The sequence below is a fragment of the Pituophis catenifer genome, unplaced genomic scaffold (genome assembly GCF_029215685.1).
Source record: "Pituophis catenifer annectens isolate HBS135680 unplaced genomic scaffold, rPitCat1.0.hap2 SCAF_2, whole genome shotgun sequence".
Classification (NCBI taxonomy): domain Eukaryota; kingdom Metazoa; phylum Chordata; class Lepidosauria; order Squamata; family Colubridae; genus Pituophis; species Pituophis catenifer.
In genome coordinates, this window is record NW_027256882.1 from 20,488,500 (window position 1) to 20,516,051 (window position 27,552).

The window sequence follows — 27,552 nt, forward strand, 5'->3', positions numbered from 1 at the left end:
CCCACCCAAGTCACAAGGTCAAAGTCAGCCATCAAATCTCCATTCCCATCCAAGTACATTCCTTGCATGGTGTTGTTGTAGATCTGGGGATTCTTCAGGAAATGGTGGAGCTACAGAGTGTGAGGAAAGGAAGGTTTTAGATGAATGGAATCTGCTACATCAGGTTGGTATACAGAGATATAGGGAATTTGATTTTTTTGAAGTGCAGCTTGTTTTCTTATCAGGACAATTAGCATAGATTAAGGTGCTAATAGGGAGTATATTCTTCACAGAATCTGACATTCCAAGTCCCCTTTACTCTTGTTTTATTGTTTATTTCTTCCTTTGGTCCTCTTGAAGATAAGTAGACAGAAGAAGGGCCAAAGGTCACCTGAAAAGCATTACCTATGAATATGCTTGCTTACATCCCCTGATGCTTATGCATTAGTTTCTCCATCCTCCCTGAGAAGTATCAATAGGGTTGCATTCTTTTGTCTGTAGGGGTGTGTCTCAATAATAGAGAGCCCCTATTGTGCTCTTCCCAAGAGACACGGTGTCTCAGTGGCCAAGATGCTGAGCTTGTTGATCGAAAGGTTGGCAGTTCAGCAGTTCGAATCCCTATTGACATGTAACGGGGTGACCTCCTGTTACTTGTCGCAGCTTCTGCCAACCTAGCAGTTTGAAATCATGTAGAAAATGCAAGTAGAAAAATAGGGACCATCTTTGGTGGAAAGGTAACAGTGCTCTATCAGCCTTTTCCATATAGTCATGTTGGCCACATGATCACAGAGACGTCTTTGGATAGCATTGGCTCTTCGGCTTTGAAACAGAGATGAGCACCACCCCCTAGTTTCGGGAACAACTAAAACATATGTGCGAGGTGAACCTTTATATTTACCTATTGTGTTCATCAAACAACAAACACTGCAGTGGGCCTTGATTATTTATTTTGGAACCTGTGTTTTGCTTCCACAAGAGAAAAGATGTAAAAGACACAGTATCAGTTTGGATATTTCAGTTCTGAAAATATTATTTGTTTTGGGAATGAGTGGAGTGAGGAGTGAGTAATATATTGATTTTGTACAATCATACAATGTTGTATTGGATTGTAATATACGGGGACAGAATCCAAATCCCTTTTCTAAGTGGAAATTCTGGATTCTGAAGAAAGAAAAGCTCAAAGCGGAAGAGATGGAAATGTTGTCGTGTGCTTCCAGTGGTGACGTGGGTTGAGGCGGCACTGGAAAAAATGCTCTGTTCCCAGTGCCAATTTTCCGGCATTTTGGTGCCCCTTAGGGGTGAGGATCAGTCCTGGTGGGACCGGCAAGAGAGAGGGGAATCTTCGGAGTAGGTGTGGTGAGGTGCAGTCTCCCACCACACCAAGAAGGACCCTCAATCCAGACATAGAAGAAGCCAGCCGGCATGGCTGACCGAGAGGCTTGATGTCCCAGTTTAGACCAATAGGAAGTGGAGAGTGAGTACGGTGCGAGATTCAGCGATGAGAGCAAAGAAAAAAAGTTTCCAGTATTTGGACTATTGGAGAGGAAGTGTCCAGAGGGGCAGCAGAGAGGAAAGAAAGACTCCAAGTGTGAACAGGCAGCAAATAGTGAGGAGAGCAAAACAGGAAGAGGGTGAATTGCAGACCAGCCGAAGAACACCAGGGGAGGGGAAAGGAGATGATCAGAAGGAAAGAGAGTGTTCCAGGAAACTGGGAAAGAGAAGTGAACCTGAATACGAGGTTCTGTTTTTACCCATATATTTGCTGCTCTAACAGAAGAAGAAATGTGGATTGGCAAAAAGTAAAGGGTGCATGAGAGTGACAGTGCAGATTGGAGATCGCCATTTTGAAGACAAGGACCAGCTGATTGTTACTTTTGAGTGAAGGACTAAAATTTCAAAGAAAAGATTATATCTGTATTTTTAAAACTCACAAGAACTGAAAGTACTATGTACATTTATACAAAATTTATATACTGATATACTTATTTATAAAGTAACAAATAGAATTTAAATTTTTATATTTATAATTAATTAATAGCAATTTAGTATTAATTATTGGTAAATTTATTGTCTTTTTATTTTTTCTCTTCTTTTTTCTATTTTTTCTCGCTCTCTTTTCTTTACCTTTTCGTCTTAACTTTTTCATTTATTATTTAAAACAAAGATTTAAAATTAATATTCATGTTTCGGGGTGTGGTATCATCAGTACGCTGATGATACCCAACTTTACATCTCCACCCCAGACCAACCCAGGGATGCCTTTTCCATGATGTTTAAGTGCCTGGAGGCAGTACGGGTCTGGATGGGTAGGAACAGGCTCAGGCTCAACCCCTCCAAGACAGAGTGGCTGTGGATACTGGCATCCCATGATCTAGCTCCCCCATCATTGTTGATGGGAGGGGAGTATCTTGCTCCCTCAGAAAGGGTTCGTAATCTTGGCGTCCTCCTTGATTCATGGCTGTCTTTAGTGGACCATCTAATGGCCATGACAAGGGGGGCATCTGGTGCACCAGTTATGCCCTTTTCTAGACAGGGATGCCCTCCGTATGGTCACTCATGCTCTCATTATCTCTCGGTTGGATTACTGCAATGCCCTTTACATGGGGCTGCCCTTGGGGTGCACCTGGAGGCTCCAACTGGTCCAGAATGCGGCCACGCAAGTAGTTATGGGATGCGTCCCACTACTCCCATATAACACCACTACTGCGCGAGCTGCAGTGGTTGCCGGTGGTCCTCCGGATCCGCTTCAAGGTGCTGGTACTCACCTATAAAGCCCTTCATGGCATGGGCCCAGGGTATTTGCAGGATCACCTCCTACCGGCCTCCCACTACCCAATGCGCTCACATAGGGCTGCCCTCCTCCGGGTCCCCTCGGCCAGACAGTGTCGGCTGGTGCTCCCCAGGATGAGGGCGTTCTCTGTGGTCACACCGACCCTCTGGAATGGGTTGCCCACCGGGCTCTGGATCGCACCTTCCGCACTGACCTAGAGACATGGCTCTTTCAGCAACTTCCCTGATCTGCCGTGGATTTTAACTTGGGGATTTGGGGATTTTAATTGGTTTTTAACATTATTGAATTTTTATCTATTGTTGGGTTGTTTTATAGTTGTGAGCCACCCCGAGTCCTACGGGAGAAGGGTGGCATATAAATCTGACAAATAAATAAATAAATAAATAAATAAATAAATAAATAAATAAATAAATAAATAAATAAATGAGCTTCTTAATAGATTAAATTAGTAATTGTATAATTATCTATTTGTTGACTTAAACTAAAAGTGGAATAATTTTAGTAATTCGATTATTAATTAAGGTATCAATGATTTTCTCTTTTTAATAGAATTCTATTAATTAAACTAGAAATTATAATATATAGATATGTTTTCAGGGATATAACACATTGTGAATTGTAGTGGACTAGTTTATATCTGGTAGTAAGGGATAAGGAAAGGAAAGAAGGAAAGGAAGTTGAATAGTGAAGTGGATGGTGATTTGGGAAAAGATAGATAGGATTTTAGGGGAACAATATAGAATACTAAAGGAAATGACCAGCACCACCACAACCATTGTGAAGACGGGAAAGAAAACTACTTCAACATTGACTGGACCATCAGCTTCTCTTGCAGTGTAGAGAACAATAGAAAGAATGTTCCCATCAGAAAAACAACCCTCTACTTCTAGTATGCAAATCATACAGGCTACCCTCTCAACAATTCAAGAAACTATGATAAAACTGCAGGAATGTATGACAAAGAATCATGAAGAGGTGACGAAAATTAGATGAAAAGATGGGTTCAATACAAGAAATTATACAAAAAAATAATCAACGAATAACAGTCATAGAGAAAAAAACAGAAAGAACAGAACAGACAGAAGAAAAATAGGATTCATTGGACCAGAAAATGATGGGACTAAATAAAGAACTGGAAAATACAGTGGCCCACCTGGAGATGGAGAGAGCTGCATTTTATCTACGATTTCAGAACATTGTCAAAGATAGAGAGGAGAACCTGACATTTTTGATGGCGGAAGTGATTGCAGAGGCCCTTCAGCGAGATAAGGACGAAATAATAAACGAGCTGGACGAGGTCCTGGATGGCTATCCATAATGAAAGTTCCAGGATGGCTATCCACAATGGAGATGATGATACAACCCAAAGCCTTATAAATTCAAAAAATGGTAAGATACTATGAAATTTTGGATTCTCAAGGAACATTAAAAACACGAGAGGAACTCAGAGATCAAGGGATACAGATAGATTGGTGTCCCTATCTTCAGATAAAAACAAGATATAAAAAGATCAAGAGGAAGGAGGAATTGAATTAAAACCAAATTGGTTGGATAAACTTTTAGAAGCCACGGAGGAAAAATTGATTTCAAAAGTTTACAAATATTTATTGGAATTTGATCTAGCAAAGAAATTAGTAAAGGGACAAATGATAGCATGGGCAAAAAATATTGGATATAATTTAGAATTAGAGGACTGGGAAAAAATGTATACTATATTATACCAAAGTCAGTGGTGTATAAAGAGAATCAATACAAAATGTGGTATAGATGGTATCTGGCCCCTTCGAGATTAGCAAAAATGTATTCAAATTTAAATCCAACCTGTTAGAAGTGAAAACAGGCACAAGGTACTTTCTTCCACGTCTGGTGGCTTTGTCCAAAAATTAGGAAGTATTGGAAAAAAGTAAGAATTTGGCTTATAGAAATAACATCGGAAAAAATAGAACTCAAACCAGAGATTTTTCTACTAGGGATGATTAAAGAAAACTATAGGAAAGAAATAAAGTATTTAATATTACACATAGCCACTGCAGCCAGATTGGCGCTCGCCCAATACTGGAAAACTGATCAACTGCCAACAGACCAATTGATAATCCAAAAAATCTATAATTGCGCGGAAATGGACAAACTAACATTTGGAAATGAAGGACAAGGTAGACTCAAAATGTTATGTAGCATGGAATAGGTGGTATGATTGGATAACTCGTAGAAATGAGGACTGGTTTGCAAACCGGTTGCTGAAATTTTTCAATCCCATCCCTGTCAGCAATGAATAATTTGTTGTTCGGCACTGTGGGAGTTCAAAGCATAAAAGAAGGATTAAGACAAGGGATTGCATGAGAAAAATATGACTCATTAAAGCTATTTTTCTCAATATATTCCACACTTCTCAGAGAGAGTTTTGTATATCTTCACCATCTATACGTCACACTTAGCAATAAACATGAAACCTTTAGGAATAGGAATAGGTAATTTCTATTCCATGGGAATACCTGCCATGGTTGGATCTTTTCAACTTCCAGCCTGGTTTTTCTCTTCATTGTTGTCCTTTGGGATTGGGATGAATAGGCCGCATTTAAGGCATGTGCCACAATCTGGATGGCATTGTAAGTTAAGGAGCTATCTAGAGAAAAGATCTTGTCAATCTTCTCTTGAGGTAGAGTCCCCGTGTTCTTTTCCTCTAGACACCTTGTCCAGCCTTTCACAGACAAGGCAGGTTTCCCATATGAACAGTGAAATGTTTTAATCATAAATGCTTTGATTAAAATATAGAATTCTCTGAAATTTTCAGATTTGGTCCTTTGGCCAGTCTGGATCAGAAAAGAAAAAATACTACGGGTGTATTTTAAAGAGAAACTGTTATATGATAATTCAATGGAGAGATCCCACAAGGAGGTTGTGATCCAAACTTTTCCTGCAACAGGTTTTTTCATAAAGTTCAATATGAGTTCTACAAAGACTTCTCCTTCTACAAAGGTAAACTCTGCATAGTAAACAAATACATTGATTTGGTGCCACATTTTGAAAATAGGAATCATATATTTGATGTACTCGTTATCTACTAATGTGATTTGTGAAAAAGCAGCACAAATGCCATTCTGGGCCAGCACGTGATTGAAGGTCCTAATAAAACGTTCTCCGTTATCAGTGTCGGCAGCAAGGAGGCCAATGAATGTCCATCGAAAATACAGCAGCAGTTGAACAATTCCCAGGTTCTGAGCACCTTCTTTGGGTCCGGTCCGGTAGAAAAAGGGTAATTGAGTTTTATCACTCAGGAAGGGTGAAATAAAAGTGTAGCTGAGCTGGAAAGAAAGACAGTTTGTGTTTGATTTTAGGATTTTACAAAGTCAAAGTGTTACATCCTATGGCAGTGGTGGCCAACCTTTTACTCACTGAGTGCTGAACAGGTATGCATTTCATGTGCTTTGCATGTACTCATACCATCCGTGCTAATGCGTGGCTCCTCCATGTGCACTGTGCATGCAACTGCAACATCTGTGCATGCATGCAACTTGCACATGTGTCCTGTGTGCTATGTGTGCAAGCATACCATCTACACATGCATGTGACTTTCGCAGGGCTCCCCTGTCTGCTGTGCATGCAATCGCACCAACTTTGCATGCGTGTGGCTTTTGTGAATGCAATACACGTGTGTGAACATCATCTGTGCTTGCATTCGCATGCATCCGCAGGATAGCTCCGAAGACCTTCTGGGTCCCCTGAATTACATGCATGCGCACCCGAGGCCCAAACACCAGCTGGGGCGTGAGTGCATGCACAGCTGCAGGTAAGTTGGGCAACAGCTCATGTGCCCAGAAAGATGGCTCTTCATGCCACCTAGGGAAAAAAAGGGTCAGATCATAGACAATGACTGGAAGATTCCAGCCTACCTTGATGGACTTAATAAAAAATTAAAAAATTCTCTGTTATATCTGACTCTAGGGTATGGTGCTCATCTCTGTTTCTTGGCCAAGAGAGCCAGCATTATCTGAAGACAATTTCTACAGTTATGTAGCCAGTATGTCTATATACCAAAGGCAAATGGAACACTGTTACTTTCCCTCCAAAATGGTACCTATTAATCTACTTGCATTTGCACACTTTTGAACTGCTAAGGTAGGCAGGACTTAAAGGGTGTGGGAAGAAATATCCCTCTGGTTCAGTTCCAAGCTGGGAGAAAGACACTGGAAACATGGAGGGTGATTGGAAAGATGGTTTAATGATGAAGCAGAACCACATGGGTTTGAGGTCCTGGGCAGCTGACCACATGGAGTTGAGAGTGAGGGGCTTTCATACCTTCTCTTGGGCTTTACACTTGAACTTCCTGTTCCTGTGAACTTCCTGTTCATGTATACTCTTGGCTGTTGTTGGGGGCATAGCTGGCTCTGTAGGTTGTCTGAACTAAGTTTGGTTGAAGCCTGGAGGGTGAGTCTAAGTCTACATGGTGAGAAGTAAGCAATGGGGTACCACAAGCTTCCATCTTAGGCCCAGAACACTTCAATATCTTCATAAATGACTTATATGAGGGAATAGAAGCGTGTTCTGCCCCAGCTACGGATCCCAAAGAACACAGCACACACAAACTGTAAACAAAACTTAGTTTACTCAAATAACAGTTTTTTTGCAAATGCAGGATGTTAATAAACGTTCTTAACAGCCTGCCAGAATTCCACAGATAAGATAATCAGAGTCTTACTAGAGTTGGCAGAAAGCCCAGAAGCAATGTTGCAGAGAAATCCAAACGCGAAGAAAAAGGAACTAAAGTTGTTTCCTGCAACTTGCTGCAATCAGCATTCCTCCTTAAATAGGCTAAGGGAGTGGCCAATTAGCCCCAAGCCTTACTCATGAGGAGACCTCCTCCTGAGGAACCACTCCTGCCTTTTGGCAGCTCTGCGTGCCCGTACATTGAGAAGAGGCTCCTCCTCCACATCCTCTTCACTTAAAGGAGCTTCTGGAGGTTCTGAAGGCCCTGTCTGAATCCCTGCCTCTGGCACCACATCTTCTCCAGCCTCCTCACTGTCCGACTCGAGCGCCGGCTGCACAGGCTGCTGGCGCAGTACCACACTGGGCCCTATCTAACAAAATGAAATTCAATGTAGAGAAAAGTAAAGTCCTACATTTAGGTAAGAAAAACCAAGGTGGTGAGCTCTGCTGCTAGATGGTAGAGGGTTAATCCTACTATGTCCTGAGGGATCATGTCTTAATCCCATCATCCTGGAGATGGAACTCTTTTGTTTTGTGGATAGATTGGCCCCCCTCTTTCTCAATGGGCACAAAATAATTGCTGGGGGCAATTAAGAAAGACTTGGGGGCTGCTTTCTGCTTCCAAGAACATGTTTCTCTATTTCTCCTTTAGGGAAAGATAATATTCTGCTTTATAATATTCTGATATGATATGAACAGAATATGATAATATTCTGTTATCAATGAATATTTAAAGATAAAAAGAAATCCAAATCTACTTTTCCAGAAAGAGGGGGCTTTCAGAGACCCTTTTTTTTGCTAATTGGTAATTTTTAACTATAGTTGTTTTTGTGTTTGTTTTGGTCTCTTTGGAAGATTGAAAGTTTAAACAATACTAATACTTTACTACAGTCACAGACCAGTGTTACAGATAAGGAACATTTAAAAAATTAAAAAGAATGACAGGATAATATATTACAACTAGTGGTGGATTGTCAGTGGGCAGTCAGTACCTAATTTTGCAAACAGTATAACAAAACTCAGCTACAGTACATTCAAAGGAACTACATTGTACTGATCTGATAATAATGATTTTATATAAAGAAGATCAGTGTTTCCTGAGCATTTTATCAGATGAAGTATTATGAGGTGGGTGCATGACTCCTTATAGTAGGTGCAGTATTGTAGGATGTGATATTTGAGGGATTGCCACAAAGGTGTTTGTGTGTGTCAACCTATTTTCCAAAACACCAGAAAGCAATTTTTTTTTATTTTTGCTTTAATTTATATGCTGCCCTTCTCCGGAGACGCAGGGCAGCTTACAATGCGTTAAGCAATAGCCTTCATACTTTTGTATATTTATACAAAGTCATCTTATTGCCCCCACAATCCGGGTCCTCATTTTACCTACCTTTGAAAGGATGGAAGGCTGAGTCAACCTTGAGCCTGGTGAGATTTGAACTTGCAGTAATTGCAAGCAGCAGTTGTTAATTACAGTGCTTTAGTCCACTGTACTACAGGCTCTTCCTATTGGAAGGAAGAGCCTGTTGGAAGGAAACAAATCAAGGAAGAGAGAAGCAACCTAGAACTAAACAGAAATTGTCTGACAGAACAATTAATCAGTGGAACAGCTTGTTTTCAGAAGTTGTGTGTTTCCAACACTGTAGGCTTTTAAGAAGAGACTGGACACCCATTTGTCTAAAATGGTAATGGGTCTACTGCTTGAGCAGGGGTTGGACTAGCAGACCTCAAAGGTACCTTCCAACTCTGTTACTCTGTTAAAATTAGAGCTGTAGCTTCGATGGCGCCTTGTCCACAGGGGCACAATATCAGCTCAAGAAATGTGAAATAAAGAAGGATTGCTCATCTTAACTCATGCTTAAGGTTTTTAAGAAGAAAACCTCCTTGAAATGCTCTGGAGTAAACCTGGAGACCCATTTCCCTGCTCTATACCTGTGGGATTTTGTAAATGCCCAATATGGCAGCCATGAGGATGGATATGTCAGAGTTGGCCTCTTCCAGGAGAACCAGCATGTTTCTCTTCCTTCCGCAGCTGTAGTTGGGAACATTGGCCTCTCCGGTCGAAAGCAAATCCAACAGACCATCCAATGTCAACATTTTGTCTCGAAAGTTGTCATGGAGGTTATAACCCAGGGTGAGGTTGGGCAAGAGAAGAGGATCTTTGTTGATTTCCTGAATGGCAAAAAGGAAGGACAGAATTTTCCAGTACATCACAAGTGGTTCCCTGAAAAGATATATATATTATGCCATGATGTTATATTCAACAAAAATGATAAATTTCTTCTGTGATAATGTTGGACAGGTGGCAGAAATCATGGGATAAAAATCACAAACTCACAATGTCAACAGCATATAAAGAAAACCTCTATAAAATGTTTTATGGATGGCATTATTCACCTGCAAGGTTAGCGAATATATATAACAATCAATCTGTTCAATGTTGGAAATGTAACTGAAAGCAATTTAGAACTAAGGAGAAATTTCCTGACAGTTAGAACAATTAATAAGTGGAATGACTTGCCTGCAGAAGTTGTGAATGCTCCAACACTGGAAGTTTTTAAGAAGATGTTGGATAACAATTTGTCTGAAGTGGTGTAGGGTTTCCTGCCTGGGCAGGGGGTTGGACTTGAAGACCTCTAAGGTCCCTTCCCACTCTGTTATTCTATTCTATTCTAAATACCAGTTTCATATTATCATATGTGGTGGACATGTCCCAAAGCAAAAAAATACTGGAAGAAAATATGCATGTGGCTGGAAATTATGAGAAAACAACACATAGATTTGAAACCTGAGACATTCTTGTTGGGCATGCTTCCAGGAAACTACAATAAGCGTAACACATATTTAATTGTACATATCCTAGCAGTAACCAAGATTGTGTATGCACAATATAGGAAAAATCCAGAAACCCCAAGAGATGACAGTATAATCAAAAAAATTCTGGAATGTGCAGAAATGGATAAATTAACCCTGAAAGTCAAAGGAAAAGAGGACTCGGAATATTTTATAACATGGGAAGTATTCTGTAAATGACAGATACTGAGGTTAGAGTAGTGGATTTATGTGAAATATGGATTGCATGAGAGAGAAAAACTGATGAGTAAATATTTTGATGGTTCTTTAATCGATACTATAATGGAAGATAGTATACTTTTCAATAACAATTGATATTGTTGTATATATGTTTATGTATATATGATTATAATGATTATGATGATGATGTTTATATGTTAACACTTTGGACACCTAGAAAACACATTGTTCAACATAGAATTGGAATATGTGATATAAACCAATAAAAATATTTAAAATTAATATGACTGTACAAGTCTTTGACCAAAATTCTTCATCTCAGCATCTACTTTTTAAAAGCCAAAACAGAAAAACCCAGGCAATTTGTGCATTGTTTGTCACTTGCTCTCTCTCTCTCCCTCAACCTCAAACTGCGGAATCAAAAAATATCCCAGGAAAAGCTATTGGTGAACCACTTCTGACAATGTGGCTCAGAAACCTGAAGAGCAACCAGGATTCACTCAAAGGACTATAATACACATGTAATATGTGCATAGTGTGCATGTTTTTATATATAGGAATATGTGCATGTAAATGAGATAAACATTTAAGAACTGAACAGAAGCATCAGCTCCTCCATTTCTCTTGAGTAAATAGTCTTGATCCCTGATTGCTTGAGAGAGAGGACAGAGGAACTGTTCAAAACACTTTGGTATCAGTGGAACAACAGGTGAGTCAAGAAGGAACATCTTAGGATAGAATAGAATAGAATAACAGAGTTGGAAGGGACCTTGGAGATCTTCTAGTCCAGGGGTCACCAACCTTTCGGACCTCAGAGACCACGAAATTCATAATTTAAAATCCTGCAGACCACTAATATGATCTGCCTAATGACCAGCTGGGTGGGTGTGGCTAGGTGGGCATGTGACTGGGTGGGCGTGGCCAACTGAATGTCACTCCCATCAAGAGGTGCCTTGCTGGCCTTTACTCGCCCCTCCCTTCCCAGCCACTCACCTACCTGCCTGGGCTCTTTAGGGCCCCAACAGGAAGCAGTTGTTGGAGCTAAGCAGCTGCCATGAGAAAGAGTTGGCAAAAGAGCTGACTCAGTTCAAATTGGATCTGGCCAAGAAGGAGGCTCAGCAGAAGGACCTCACTGAGGACTACGAGAATAGGCTTTCCAAGCAGAGGGAAGATCTATTGCTTAATGCACTGTAAACCGCCCTGAGTCTCCGGAGAAGGGCGGCATATAAATCAAATTAAAAAAAAAAGACCTGCAAGAGTGCAAGGCCAAGTATTGGTGCCTGGCGGCTCAGCTGGGTGAGCTAAATTCATAATTTTAAATTCATAATTTTAAATCCTGTGGACCACTAATATGATCTGCCTAATACCCAGACTCTCTGCAGCAACACAAATGCTCATTGTACATATCCAGCCCCGGGGCCATAGTTTGAGGACCCTTTAGTTAGTGCAATATAAAAAATGCAAATAACTTTTCTACGGACCACCAAAAATTCCTCACGGACCACCAGTTCGTGACCGCTGTTCTAGTCCAACCCCCTGCTTAGGCAGGAAACCCTACACCACTTCAGACAAATTGTTATCTGAAAAACTTCCAGTGTTGGAGAATTCCAGTGTTGGAGAACTTCTGGAAGTGTTGGAGCCTTGGTAGTACAAGGGTTTAAGGCACCCTGTTATTAAGCTGCTTAAGACCAGCTGCCTGCAATTACTGCAGGGTTCGAATCTCGCCAAGGCTCAAGGTTGACTCAGCCTTCCATCCTTTCTAAGGTAGGTGAAATGAGGACCCAGTTTGTGGGGGCAATAAGCTGACTTTGTATAAATATACAAAAGGATGAAGGCTATTGCTGAGCACATTGTAAGCCGCCCTGAGTCTTTGGAGAAGGGCGGCATATAACTCAAATTAAAAAAATAAAAAAAAATAAAAAAAATAAAATAAAAAAAAACTTCTGTTCCATTGATTATTTGCTCCAACTGTCAGGAAATTGCTCATTAGTTTTAAGTTGCTTCTTTCCTTGATTAGTTTCCACCCATTGCAGTCCTACCCTCAGGTGCTTTGGAAAATAAATGACTCCTTCTTCTTTGTGGCAACCCCTGAGATATCGGAACACTGCTATCATGTCACCTTTGGTCCTTCTTTTTATAAGACTGGACATATCCAGCTCCAGCAACCATTCTTTATATCCTTTAGCCTCCAGTCCCCTACTGATCTTTGTTGCTCTTTGCACTCTTTCTAGAGCCTCCACATCTTTTTTACATCGTGGCGACCAAAAGTGGATGCATTATTCCAAGTGTGGCCTTACCAAGGCATTATAAAGTGGTATTAACACTTCCTGTGATCTTGATTCTATCCCTCTGTTTATGCAGCCTAGAACTGTGGTGGCTTTTTTGGCAGCTGCAGCCCACTGCTGGCTCACATTTAAGTGATTGTCCACAAGGATTCCAAGATCCCTCTCAAAGTCACCACTATTGAGCAAGGTACCACATATACTGTACTGTACCAGTGCATTTTGTTTTTTCTTCCCTAAATGTAGAACCTTACTTTTTTCACCATTGAATTTCATTGTGTTAGATAATGCCCAATGTTCAAGTCTGTCAAGATCCTTTTGTATCTTAAGCCTATCTTCTGGAGTGTTGGCTATTCCTGCTAGCTTGGTGTCGTCTGTAAATTTGATGAGTTCCCCATCTATCCTCTCGTCCAAATCATTGATGAGGAGTACTTGGCCTAAAACAGAGCCCTGTGGTACCCTACTGCATACCTCCCTCCATGAAGATGTTGTTCCATTGAGGATCACATATTGAGTAGGGTTGGTCAGTCAGTTACAAATCCATCTGGTGGTGATGCAGTCTAAACGACATTTTTCTATTTTATTAAGTAGTACTTTATGGTCTACTTAATCAAATGCCTTACTGAAGTCCATACCCACATCAAGGAAACAATAAATGGCTGCTGATCTGGCAGTGGTGAGTTTAAAGAAATCCATGGACTATGAGGAAAGCCATGATGGAGCATCTGGGAGAATGTCTTGAGGCACCTGATCTGAGGGCTGATGTCTTTGAACTTCTTCCAGAACTGTCCTTCTGCAAGATACAGGACTGTCTTCTAGGAAAGACTAAGAAAAGAAGTCAGCATTTCTCTCAGCTGGGATTGACCAGGACTGACCAGTTAGAGCCTCCTGTCCTTTTCTTTGATGGACAAGCTGCAACTATGATCAAACTCTCAAGCCTTGAAAGATTGAAGCACATTGTCTGCATAGAGATCAGTTCAACATCATGTTGCTGAGCATTAAAGCTTGTTTTTGTGTTATCTGCTGAATCTATTGCACTTCATACTGTTTGTATATAAATGTACTGAAATCTAACTCCCCCTATTTTTTTCCTCAAAGGCAATATAACAACATCATTCAACATTCTGCGACTTACCAATCAACCTCTGTAGAAGGACACAAAGTGAAATTGTGCAGCTCTAATACCTGAAAATATGTTGCAGAAAAGACCCCACCGATGAGATGGTCTCCTGGCCTGTAGTGGTTGAGTGGGTCTCTTGCATCCCTCCGCAAAATCAAGAAGCACTTGGTGCCAAGCATCCCACAGGCTGCCTGGGGCAACAAAAGCTCCATCAGAAGCAGAAGCAGTGGGTTCATTTCTAGGTAAGCCAAAGGAATCCTCTGCTTTGCATCTGATCTTAGAATCAGCAGAGCAGAAGAGTTTGGAGATGTTGAAAGCAGATTGCAGCAAGACTGAATTTTCTAATACAGTATGAAGTCAAGAGAGGACTTTCCAAATGATGGAAACATGGGCCAACACAACAGAGTCCATGAAGTATAGATCAGCATCCCAGGGTCACAAGACAATTTATGCACTAACTTTCATGATGTCAGATAGTACTATGTGTTGCTCCTGAGTCTGTTGATCTCCTCCAGAGATCCGGGGGAATAAGGAATCTCTTGACATTTAGCCTGAAGGCAAGAAAGAAATCACTAACATTCTATTAATTATCTGAGAAGTAGAAGGTTCTCAGTCCTCCCTGCAGGCTGAGCTGGGATCCAGCTGGAAAACTCCTGATGTAACTCAATCCAATGGATTCCCAGGAAGAATCCAAGACCAAATTGTTCTGGGAGCATTTGTGACACCTGTCATTCTGCTTAGTTGATTTCCAATTGGTTTTCTTTCATGATATAATATGTGACAGGTTTATTGTATGATGCTATGCTTTTGATATGATGAAGTTACTGTTACATTTTTTATGGTGGATTTTTGAACTAAATGATGTTGATGCTACCTCAGGCCTACTGTGCATTTTTTATTGTTCAGACCTTTGTGTTATAGGATGGATGCTTTATTTATGTTGTGGGTTGACATACACCTGTCCGAAGTAGAACATAAATCAAAGAAATATCCATCTATTCACCCACCCATCCATTACACCTGGTGGTGTGACCCAGTGGTGGGATTCAAACTTTTTTACTACCAGTTCTCTGGCCATTGCTTGGTGGCTGTGGCTTGGTGGGCGTGGCTTGATGGGTGTGGCAGGGGAAGAATACTGTAAAATCTCTATTCCCTCCCACTCCAGGGGAAGGATACTGCAAAATCTCCATTTCCTCCCAATCAGCTGGGATTCGGGAGGCAGAGAATAAATAGGGGTGAGCCAGTCAGAGGTGGTATTTACTGGTTCTCTCAACTACTCAAAATTTCCTCTACCGGTTCTCCAGAACTGGTCAGAACCTGCTGAATATCACCTGTGGTGTGACCAAGCGTTGATACCTTCATCCTTGATGAAGGGGATGTCCCCATCCTGTTTTAAAGAGGCACTCATCAAGAATCCATTACTGGACCCTACCTTACTGGACAATTGTTATCCAATCTCTCCATATCTCTCACCAATCTCAGCACCAAAGTATATCACCAGTCTCACAAATAAAACTATTTTGTAATTATTAAGATCCACCAGACTGCTAGAAGAAAGTAAATTTTACAGACACACACACACACACACACACACACACACACACACACTTACTTGTGTATTCAAAGTTTTAAACAATGAAGTGTTTATTGGTGAATAAATGACCCTTGAAATTAAAAGTCCATCTTTTGCATTTCTGGTAAACATAAAACTCAAAGAAAGCAGAGGGAAGTCTTCCTGAGCAGGTTACAAAAAGCTGAAGAGGCAATGCAAAGGGGTCAGGAAACTGGAAATTGGACAGAAGAGAGGAATTTTTGGCAACATCAAATTAGGCTGTTGGATCAGGAAGAGGTAGCCAATAAAATAAAATGGGCAAAGCAAAATCACTTTGAGAACGCCAAGAAGCCAGGGAGGGGGTTAGCCTATCCTCTAAGAAAGGAGAGAGAAAATAGAATAGAGGGGTTAAAAGATCAGAGTGGAAGGTTGCATGTTAACATGGAAGGTAAGAGAAGGGTGGTGCAAGAATTTTTTACTCAGCTGTATAAAAGGTGTGAAGAAGGGAAGCAAGACATTTGGACATATTTGAAGAGCCCAGACTTGCCAAAAATCACTGGGACAATGAAACAATTGCTTAACGCAGAAATTACCGAGGGTGAGGTAGAATTGATTATGGGAAAACAAGCAAATGGGAAGACACCAGGGATGGATGGATTACCTGTAGAATATACAAGATGGGTTTTGAGGTGCTGGGTAAGCATATGGTGGAACTATTTAACGGGGTGATGAAAGATTCCCAAATACCGGCATCTTGGTCAGAGGCCTATATATCTATTTTACCAAAGGAAGGCACTGATCTGACATTTATTAAAAATTACAGACCAATTTCATTGCTTAATTCAGATTATAAAACATTTACGGCACTTTTGGCTGTGAGACTTGGATGTTTTCTTAAGCAATTTATACACCCAGATCAGAATGGATTCCTGCCCAACTGACAGCTACGTGATAATATGAGAATGGTGATGAACATTTTAGAGTATTATGTAAATTGTCCGGATAAACAGTTATCCTTGATTTTTGTCGAAGCGCAAAAGGCATTTGACAGAGTGTGCTGGGACTTCATGATTTCCCAGATGAAATATATGGATTTCGGTGAGAAGTTCATGGGAGCAATGCAAGCAATCTATCGTGAATAGACAGCAAAAGTATTAACCAATGGGGAGGAAACAGAGAAGATTTGGATTGGTAGGGGTACATGGCAGGGTTGTCCACTGTCTCCACTATTATTTGTGCTAACACTAGAACCATTGTTTAGGGAGGTTTGGAGGACCATGGAAATAAGAGGAATGAGGGTTAGGCACGAGGAGGTGAAAGTTCAGGCATATGCAGATGATCTAGTTTTCATACTGGAGGATTCATCAGAAATAGGACCAAAGCTATTACAGGTACTTAGGGGTTTTGGGAGAGTAGCAGGATTATTAATTAATGAGGAAAAAATGAAAATATTAGTTAAAAACATGACACAGAGGCAGAGATGTCAGTTTGAGGGACTCCTGTGGATGCAGATAACTAATAAAATAAAATATTTGGGAATTTGGTTGACAACAAGGTGTTCTTCGGTAAAGGAGGATAATTATGTCCTCCCTTTATAATCAGACAGTCAGAGATTTGGAGAGGTGGAAAAATTTACAGCTATCACTTATGGGAAGGATAGCTGCTGTCAAAATGTACGTCAACTGAGTTTTGAATTAGTTCAACAATAGAATTAGGAGGATTGGAGGTGACAATGCTGGAGAGCAGTTAAAGCCAAACTGTGGACCAGTCAAATATAAGGTTAGGAGTGGAGGAAAGCATCCCTGGAGAACAGCTGATTAAGCTGTGAACCAGCCAAAAATAAACTTAGGAGGAGTGGAGGAGATAATGCTGGAGAGCAGTTATATCCAAACTGTGAACCAGTTAAATATAAGGTAAGGAGCGGAGATAAGCATCCCTGGAAAACAGCTGTCTAAGCTGTGATCCAGCCAAAAATAAACCTAGGAGGAGTGGAGGAGAAAATGTTGGAGAGTAGTTAAAACCAAACTGTGATCCAGCCAACAAATAAGGTTAGGAGTGGAGGAAAGCATTTCTGGAAACCAGCTAACTAAGCTGTGTTCCAGCCAAAAATAAACTAAGGAGGAGTGAAGGAGATATCTTTGAAGAATAGTTAAAGCTAAATTGATAGAAGTAGAGGAAAATACTGCTGGGGAATAGCTATATAAGTTATGAATCAGTTAAATACGAGAATTAGTTGTAATGGAGAAGAAACTTGTGATTTGCAAAAACAAAATATTTTGGGTATAATAAATTATAGACGGAAATGTGGAATAAATTTTAAAGTGAATGGATTTTGAAATGTTTTTAAGAGAGTAGTAATGTTTTATCTTAAAATTATGGACATTAGATGTGATTCAAAAGAAATACTGATCTGATTAGGGTCTTTGAAGTAAGGAAAATATATGAAATACTGATTGTTAAAATGATAAATGAACATTATAAAGAGCTGTTTAAATTTGGAGTTTAAGATTTAGGATGATATAGTAGAATGTCAAATGCTTAGAACAAGATGATAGATTGGGTTTAGATTTGTTTTTCTTTCTTCTTTTTGTTAAAAAGATGTTAATGGATGAAATTTGGAAGGGAGTGTGAGTCACTGTACTTATTTTATACCGGATCAAACCCTTGCTCTAAAAAGATGTGTTTTATGTTTTATGTTTAAAAATCAATAACAAAAATTTCAAAAAAAAAAAAAATGTACGTCCTCTCCAAGTGGTTGTTTTTGTTCCAAATGGCCCTGGTAAGTCTGGATAGGGAATTCTTCAACACCTTGAACAGAGTTATTTCTAAATTTATTTGGCAAAATAAAAAACCAAGGATTAAGCTCAGGATGATTCAGGAACCTAGACTTAGAAGGGGATTTGGAGCTTTACCATCAGGCAGCCATTCTGATATGGGTGAAAGATTGGATCGCCCTGAAAAGGAGGTGGCTATTGGTGGCAGAAGACCACGGCCTTCAACATGGTTGGCACCACTTTTTATGGCCAGGACAGTCAGCCTGATCGAGGTATTTTCGGAACCATTATTTATGTAAGATCCTAGGGGATACCTGGGAAAGACTTAGGAGAAAGTTGTACCTGAAGATACCATGTTGGATCTCGACTCATGAGGCCCTGGTATATCTGACGTTATATAAAGGAGAGAAGGTCTTGACCTCTGAAGATATTTTGGATACTCAGGGCAGACTGAAGACACGGGAGCAACTGAGGTCGGAGGGGTGTAACATAGACTGGTGGCCCTACATTCAAATACACTCAAGGTGGAAGAAAGATCAGGAGAGTGAAGGGAAATATTATGGAAAACAAGAATTGGATAAAATCTTATTAGGTAATGACAGGAAAGTTTTATCGAAATGCTATTCTTACCTATTGTCATTGAAAATGGGGGAGGATGCCGTTAAAGACTCCATGATTGCCTGGGGGTGAAATATGGGTTATTCATTGGATTTTCAAAAATGGAAAGAGATTTCACCCACAATCAACAATACAAATGACAGCAGAAAAACTACAAAATTTATTAAGGTGATGAAGGTGTCAAGTCTTTTGATAGCATACAAAAGAAATGATACATACATTTAGTCTGTGTGATACATCAGAAAGCCACCAATAAAAAATAAAAGATGATTACATATAAGAATTGAACAATAGAAAACATGGACTACAGATAAAAGTCCCCAAATGGCAAATTTATGGGTTACATCATGTCCCTTCCCAGGTGGTAGGTATCTTACTTAAAACTTGCAACTGTATTTAAGAACTTTCAGAATCTTCTCTCTATAGTTTAATGGCTGAAAAGGTTAGTTCACACAAATTTAAAAAATGTCCTTGATTCAGAAGAAAAATGGGCTTTCCTAAAGTTACGAAAAAGGTCTAAATTGCCATGCTAAAATGCTATTATGTCCTTACTTAAAAGCTGATACAGAAACCCAAAATGCCAAGTAATACTGCCAGACTTGGAAAGATAAAAAGATGGAAATTGGATTTAAGCAGGAGATCACTTTAAAAAGCAGTCAGAGAAATGAAAAGTACCTAATGATGAGTTAAAATATTAGGTCCCCAGATATAAGCGCTTCGGTGGTGCAGCGGACTAAGTGCTGTTATGTAGCACTTAGCTGCCAGCTGCCTGCAATTAGTGCGAGTTCAATTCTCACCAGGCTCAAAGTTGACTCAGCCTTCCATCCTTCCGAGGTAGGTAAACTGAGGACCCAGATTGTTGGGGGCAATAAGCTGACTTTGTAAAAAACACCGCTTGGGGGGGGGGGGGCAAAAGCCCTAATTGTTATGTGTGTTGGGCCTGGTCTTTGGGTGTTATGTGAATTTTGTTGTATGGGTATGTTTATATACATACAATGACAATAAAGTTATAATAAAAAATAATATTAACATGACTGAATATAATATTATTCAGACTATTTATTATAGACAACAAACAAACTGTATAAATTCTCATTTTAGCTCTGAGGACAGCAGCAGAAGTCCTTTTATCCACCACATAAAATACTTCCAAGATACTGTGGTTTTGTTTGTTCTCATTGAGAACGTTGGCCCCCACAGATGGGGTTCGCAACTTGGGCGTCCTCCTGGACTCGCGGCTGTCTTTAGAAGAGCATATGGCGGCCGTGGCCAGGAGGACTTTTTATCAGGTTCGCCTGATTCGCCAGTTGCGTCCCTTTCTGGATCGGGACTCGTTAAATACGGTCACTCATGCTCTTGTTACTTCCCGCTTGGACTACTGCAATGCTCTCTACATGGGGCTCCCCTTGAGGAGCACCCGGAGGCTCCAATTGGTCCAGAATGCGGCTGCGCGGGTGGTGACGGGAGCGATGTGGCGCTCCCATGTGACCCCCCTCCTGCGCGAGCTGCACTGGCTCCCAGTGGTCTTCCGGGTGCGCTTCAAGGTTTTGGTTACCACCTTTAGAGCGCTCCATGGCTCAGGACCAGGGTACTTATGAGACCGCCTTCTGCCACCAGTAGCCTCTCACCAACCAGTTCGCTCCCATAGAGAGGGGCTCCTCAGGGTGCCGTCGGCCAAACAATGTCGACTGGCGGCCCCCAGGGGGAGAGCCTTCTCTGTGGGGGCACCTGCCATCTGGAACGAGCTCCCCCCGGAGATATGGAGGATCCAAGACTTAGGCATCTTCCGCCGCGCCCTAAAAACGTTTTTATTCCAACATGCTGGTCTGGCCTAACTCTCCCTTTTAAATTGGTTTTTAAATTGGGTTTTAAATGTTTTTTAGATAAATTGGATGTTTTAATTTGTTTTTTGAGCCTAAATTATTTAATCTGTTTTTAATAGTTTTTTAACTTTTGTATGTCTTTGTATTTTATTTTGGCTGTTCACCGCCCTGAGTCCTTCGGGAGTAGGGCGGTATACAAATATGATAAAATAAATAAAATAAATAAATAAATAAATAAATAAATAAATAAATAAATAAATAGTGATATCTGTTAACCCAAATGTCAGTTCCACATAAGAGCAAGGGGAGTAACTTTGGGTTTTAGACTTCAATACCATGTTTCCCTGAAATTAAGACCCTGTCTTATATTTTTTGAACCCCAAAATAAGCACTTGGTCTTATTTTTGGGGAGGTCTTATTATTTTGGAACATGTGGAACAAGACAGGGCTCCTCTTGCCATCTTACCGATTTCCAGCTCTGTCTCCCTAACCCTAACCAGAGGAAATGATGGGGACCAGCTACACATGTGTTTAAATATTTTCAGGGAGGGCTTATTTTTGAGGAGGGCTTATTTTTGAGGAGGGCTTATTTTCAGGAGGGCTTATTTTAGCGCATGCACAAAAAAACCCAATTGGGCTTATTATATGGGGAGGTCTTATTTTGGGGGAAACACGGTAGTTGGGGCTAAGGAAGCTGGAGAACTACGAATTTGTTTTCAGTTTAAGCACTAGGGTAATAATATTATATCATTAGCATATTACAAGGTATTATAATATGCATTTAGCAATTTAGGCATCTGTATTTCAGGATCCTTCATTAGATGTAGGAGGTCATTCATGTCTGGAGTGAATAACCACCACTGAATACGAACTCTTCTCTTATCCCTTGGTAAGCATCAATCCTACTTCTGATGGGTCCACTTAGCCAAAATTTCCGTTTTAAACAAGTTTATTACTTTCAAACAAGTGTAGTACTCAAACTATTCACCCTGATCAAAGCCCTTTCTACAAGCGCTTGTTTGAAAGGGCTGTGATCAGGTGTATGGCTGTGAAAGTTGGACCATAAGAAAGGCTGAGCGCCAAAGAATTGAGGCCTTTGAACTATGGTTCTGGAGAAGACTCCTGCGAGTCCCTTGGACTGCAAGGCGAACAAACTGGTCAGTCCTAGAGGAGATCAACCCTGAATGCTACCTAATATGCTTGTAATTTTATTTAATAAACAGTCACTCTGTAGCCACAAGTGGTTTTGTTGAATATAGGTACAATAATCTATTGGGATTCTTTTCACAAATCTTATATTTATATCTTATATTTCACCACTGAAAATATAATTATTTTGGATAAAATCATACATAGAAAATATTACTATATTTTCATCACAGCTGCACATTTTTAACACAAAACAATTTGATTGGACACAGACCCTCTCAACCCCTTTACAACTAGCCTGACTAGGTGGCTCAGTGGCTAAGATGCTGAGCTTGTCGATCAGAAAGGTTGGCAGTTCGGCACTTCAAATCCCTAGTATAGGTTGCCTGTGTGAGCAGGGGGTTGGACTAGATGACCTCCAAGATCCCTTCCAATTCTTACTTTTACTGTTACAAATTGTGCAGCAGAAGCCATCAAAGCAATAGGGATGGTGTCATGACAGGATACGTCATTGTGAATCCCAGTCCTGAGCCATGACTCTACAATGGCCATGGAGAAAAGCCACTCTTGAATTCCACACAGAATGTATCATTAAATCAATCACTCACCCATCACCACCCTCTATCAGATAGACAAAGCACACACACAAACCTGTGGGACTTTGTAGGTGCCTAGTAATGTTGATATCTGGATGGAGGCATCAACGAGAGCTGCATCAAGAAGAGCCAAAAGGTTGTCCTTCATTCCACAGCTGTAGTTGGGAACATTGGCTTCTCCAGCGGAGAGCATGTCCAACAAGGCATCTGAAGTGCCGAGGGTGCTCAAATAGCTGTTATGGATATTGTAGCCCAGTGTGAGATTGTACAGGAATTGGGGATTCTTGTTGATCATATGAATGGCGATAATGAATTGTAAAGTTTTACTCTCATCATAAGATGTAGCTAAATTACTGTTAAAAAAAAACTGTTCAAGTTATCATTACCATTAACAGCAAAGGTTTTCAACATTTTTCACACTGTCCCATTGTTTTCTTATGGCAATACTGATTCAAAACAAAAGTCTATCTGTTCTGCCCCACCTATGAACCCCAAAGAACGCAACACACACAAACTCTATACAAAGCTTAGTTACTCAAAATAACTTAGTCTTTATCATTCAAAGACTGTTAATGAACTGTCTTAACAGCTTACCAGAATTCTAAGATAAGGAAATCACTGATCTGTCCCCGTCCACACACACACACAAACACAGCCAGCCGAGGGTTAAGGAAGCACTTGGCACACACCCAGGTCTTTATCTCCAACTTGGCAGCGATATACACACCGTCTGCCAAGTGCTTTTATTGCCACAGAAACAGAAAGATAATATACTCAGCGTACAAGAGTCCAACAGAAACAATATTCCTCTCGGCAGCTTCGGTCGAGGCTTTAGTGACTATCCAGGGTTTGTTTTTGTTCGTCACAGGGATCACTGGCCACCACCCTCTATTATATAGTCTCTGGGGTGTGGTCCAGTGACTCAGTTCTAATCCCTAGCATGCCTCCTGAGCTGCTGCAATCGTTTATCGCGCCTTCGTTGGCGTGCGTCCAGGAATGATGTCTCTCCTTCACTCTCATCCGAGACACCTGTCTCCCAGCTAATCTCCTCTCCCTCGGCCGGCTCCTGAGACAGTGCCAGAGGGGAGGGGCCTGGAGAGGGAGGCCTGGCTGACTCCTCTTCCTCATGCTCGGAGCTTTCTTCCTCCGATGGGATAGGCTCAGAGGGCGGGGCCACAACAATCACAGTCTTACTAGAGTTGGCAGAAAGCCCAGAAGCAGTTTTGCAGACACAAAAGAGAGTGAACTAAAGTTGTTCTCTACAGCTTGTTGCAAGTGGCGTTCTTTCTTAAATAGGCTAAGGGAGTGGCCAATTAGCCCCAAGCCTTACTCTCTAGGAGACCTCCTCCTGAGGAACCACTCCTGCCTTTTGGCAGCTCTGCGTGCCCATGCATTGAGAAGAGGCTCCTCCTCTTTGTCCTCTTCACTTAAGGGAGCTTCTGGAGGTTCTGAAGGCCCTGTCTGAATCCCTGCCTCTGGCACCACATCTTCTCCAGCCTCCTCACTGTCCGACTCGAGCGCCAGCTGCACAGGCTGCTGGCACAGCACCACACCAGCCTCCTCGTCATCGGAATCAGCTACAATCTGCACAGGCTGCTGGCGGGCCACAACACTATCATAATCCATTACCATTTCATTTTCGTGAGTGTTGAAAAGCTGAGAAGGATTTATTTGTCACAAGTATATCATCATCATCATACTATTTAAATAAATTAGACATATTTTGCAAGATAGGAGTAAGTGATTAAGAAGAAAAGGAGAATGTTAGAATTGCAAAAGAAAGGAATGCAACTCCATTACCCTGAATGACTTACGAGTCAAACTGACTATAATGAGCCGTGTTGAAAGGCAGCATTGTATGCAATATTATTGATATGGTGGTGGCAATATTAATAAGATGGTCTCCTGGCTTGTAATAGCTCCACGGTTGCTTTCCCTCGTGGTGTTCCAAAATCAGCTGGCACTTCGTTCTTAGCTTCCCAGATACTGGCTGGGACACCATCAGAATCAGAAGTAGAAACAGGAGAGCCGTAATTTCTGGCACTGAATTAACCCTCTTCCCATTTATTATTTATTTATTTATTATTATTTATTAATTAAATTTCTATACCGCCCTTCTCCAAATAGGACTCAGGGCGGTGCACAGCCAAGATAAAAACAAAGCATACAAAATTTAAGAACAGTATTAAAATAATTAAATATTTTGGCCGAAATTAAGATAACCCAATTTAAAATCAATTTAAAATTTAACTCAGGCCAGCCCAGCTTGTTGAAATAAATAGGTTTTCAGGGCCCGACGAAAAATCCGGAGGTCTGTTATTATACGTAACTCTGGGGGAAGGTTGTTCCAGAGGGTGGGCGCCGTCACAGAGAAGGCTCTCCCCCTGGGGGTCGCCAGCCGACATTGTCTGGCGGACGGCACCCTGAGGAGGCCCACTCTGTGCGAGCGTACTGGCCGGTGGGAGGCTATTGGTGGCAGAAGGTGGTCTCGTAAATACCCCGGCCCTAAGCCATGGAGCGCTTTAAAGGTGGTCACCAACACCTTGAAGCGCACCCGGAAGACCACTGGGAGCCAGTGCAGCTCGAGGAGGAGAGGTGTCACATGGGAGCGCCTCGTCGCCCCCATAATCCCCCGCGCGGCCGCGTTCTGGACCAGCTGGAGCCTCCGGGTGCACCCCAGGGTTCTCATTTGTTAATGAGAACTAAAAAGATGACTTCGAAGCACTCTCACAAGGTGGAAACACCAGTGGCTTTCCTGATTCAGATAGAGACAAACCAGGCTTCATCTGGAAAAGGGAGAAAGGTACATTCAAGAGAAGATCCACTGCCCTGTCCCAAAAGTTGTGCCACAAAGAGTGTGACCCAAAGCCTTTATCCTTTTTTGATGCAAAATATCTTTCAAGTTGCTCCGATCTCATCTTTACATCAAAGGCAGTCTCTGGAGAGGTAGCAGAAGAAGATCTCACAGACCCAGATGGGGACAATCACATTGAGAGGCAATTTGTGCTTTGGGACTTCTGAACTTCTTCCAGGGCTCCATATGAGGAGGAAGAGCTAGAGGGGGAAAAAAATCATGTTAATGAAAAGTCACAGATACACTCCCTGGGGTGTCCTTCCTGTTAGGATATTTTCCGGAAATGATGCTGGAGGAAGATAGTTCAACACCCAGAAAATCCATATTCATATGTATACGTATGTTCATATTATACACCCCTCACATCCTGGACATAAACTGTTTCAGCTCCTACCAGGGGTGAAATGCTCCCAGATAGGACCGGATTGCCCGATCCGGTAGCGATTTCTCCCTGTGGTTCGGCAATCCGGTAGCGATCGCCACCTGGGTGTCATTACTTCCTAGTTTTAAGTAATGTTTTTTTACCTTCTGCATATGCGCAGAAGGTGTGATTGCGCATGTGATACGTGTTCGCATGAAGTGCACATGCATGTGCAGCACGTGTGCTTTCGAACTGCTAAGGAAGGTAAGTAGATTTCACCCCTGGCTCCTACCCTCAAAACAATGCTATAGAGCACTGCACACCAGAACAACTAGACACAAGAACAGTTTTTTCCCGAACGTCATCACTCTGCTAAACAAATAATTCCCTCAACACTGTCAAACTATTCACTAAATCTGCATTACTATAATTATTAATCTTCTCATCATTCCTATCACCCATCTCCTCCCACTTATGACTATATGACTAACCTTGTTGCTGGTATCCTTACGATTTATATTGACTGTTTCCTAATATGATTTGATTGCTTATTTGTTCCCTATGACTATCAAGTGCTGTACCTTATGATTTTTGACGAACGTATCTTGTCTTTTTATGTGCACTGAGAGAATATGCAACAAAGACAAATTCCTTGTGTGTCCAACCACAATTGGCCAATAAAATTCTATTCTACTAAGATCCTTTTTATTTTGAGCTTTCTTAGTTTATTAAATAAAGAGAGGGCTGTCAACCCCCAATGATATGGTGTCCACTGTGTGGTGTGTGGTGTGATTTGACTTCCTGCCACATCCATTCAGATCCTGATTTCAGGGAACATCCTGGCTTTTCCTCTAGTTGTGAGATACACGTGGTTAAGTGGGGCCTCTTTCACATTCCCTCATGTGAAGCATTGTGTAAATCCCCCCCACATACACACACAAAGACACTTCCAAGTGGTTTGAAGGTTCAGTTAGGACTCCTGTGCTCCTGGTTTATCTGGGTTGATTGTTGAAGAGTTATCTTTTTTATCTGGAGTGAGGATCATTGATATACACACCTTAGATCAGAGGTGTCAAACTTGATTGCGTCACGTATTGTAACATATCGTGACATCTTTTGCTTTTGTGGAGCTGGCGTGGGCTTGTTCTGTGCATGACGCATCCAGCCCGTGGGCTGCCAGTTTGACAGGCCTGCCTTGGCTGGCAGGTAGAATTGGCAGGTTATTGGAATTCTGGGGGTGCTGAGTCCCCATGGAGCAGCCAAGAACTTCTTTCTTCTTCCCCAGGAAATGGGGCACCCCACTGCAGTGGATCTATCTGCCCCTGCAGGTAGGTGAGGAGATTTGACCAGGGGTCAGGGATGAAATCCAGCAGGTTCTGACAAGTTCTGGAGAACCGGTAGTGGAAATTTTTAGCAGTTCAGAGAACCAGCAAATACCACTTCTGGCTGGCCCCAGAGTGGGGTGGGAATGGGGATTTTGCAGTATCCTTCCCCTGCCATTCCACCAAGCCATGCCCACCAAGCCACACCACGCCCATCAAGCCATGCCCACAGAATCGGTAGTAAAAAATTTGGATTTTACCACTGCCCGAGGTCCCAAGACTAGTAAGGGGTTGTGTGAAGCTGACCCAGCCACTGCTCCTGGCCAGAATAGTGGGCCAAGCCAGAAGCAGAGTTTCTGGCATTCCTGTTGGAGAATTTAACTGGGCATCCAGTGCCTCTCAGGGATAAGTTTGGGATTTGACTAACCTCAGCCAAGCCCAGCATAGATGGCACCCCCTCAGTCCCCTTTGCAGAACCCCACATCAGAATCCATGCAAGAACATCATGTGGCTGTCCTCTCCAGGTGGTTGACATTTCTGGTCGCCCTACAGAATTGAGTTCAGTGAACCAAGTTCCATTAACCATCATGTCAG

General features: G+C 41.5%; 1 protein-coding gene across 1 annotated transcript in view; it reads right to left on the reverse strand.

Moving 5' to 3' along the window:
- Positions 1 to 27,552, reverse strand: part of LOC139309978 (vomeronasal type-2 receptor 26-like) — a 64,079-nt gene that overhangs the window by 18,172 nt on the left and 18,355 nt on the right. Inside the window, exons 7-11 of the mRNA XM_070934161.1 lie at positions 22,477 to 22,774; positions 15,241 to 15,296; positions 13,925 to 14,185; positions 6,418 to 6,607; positions 6 to 110 (exon numbers count right to left, since the gene is read on the reverse strand). Coding sequence (XP_070790262.1) covers positions 6 to 110; positions 6,418 to 6,607; positions 13,925 to 14,185; positions 15,241 to 15,296; positions 22,477 to 22,774 — 910 coding nt within the window. The remainder of the gene's footprint in view (positions 1 to 5; positions 111 to 6,417; positions 6,608 to 13,924; positions 14,186 to 15,240; positions 15,297 to 22,476; positions 22,775 to 27,552) is intronic.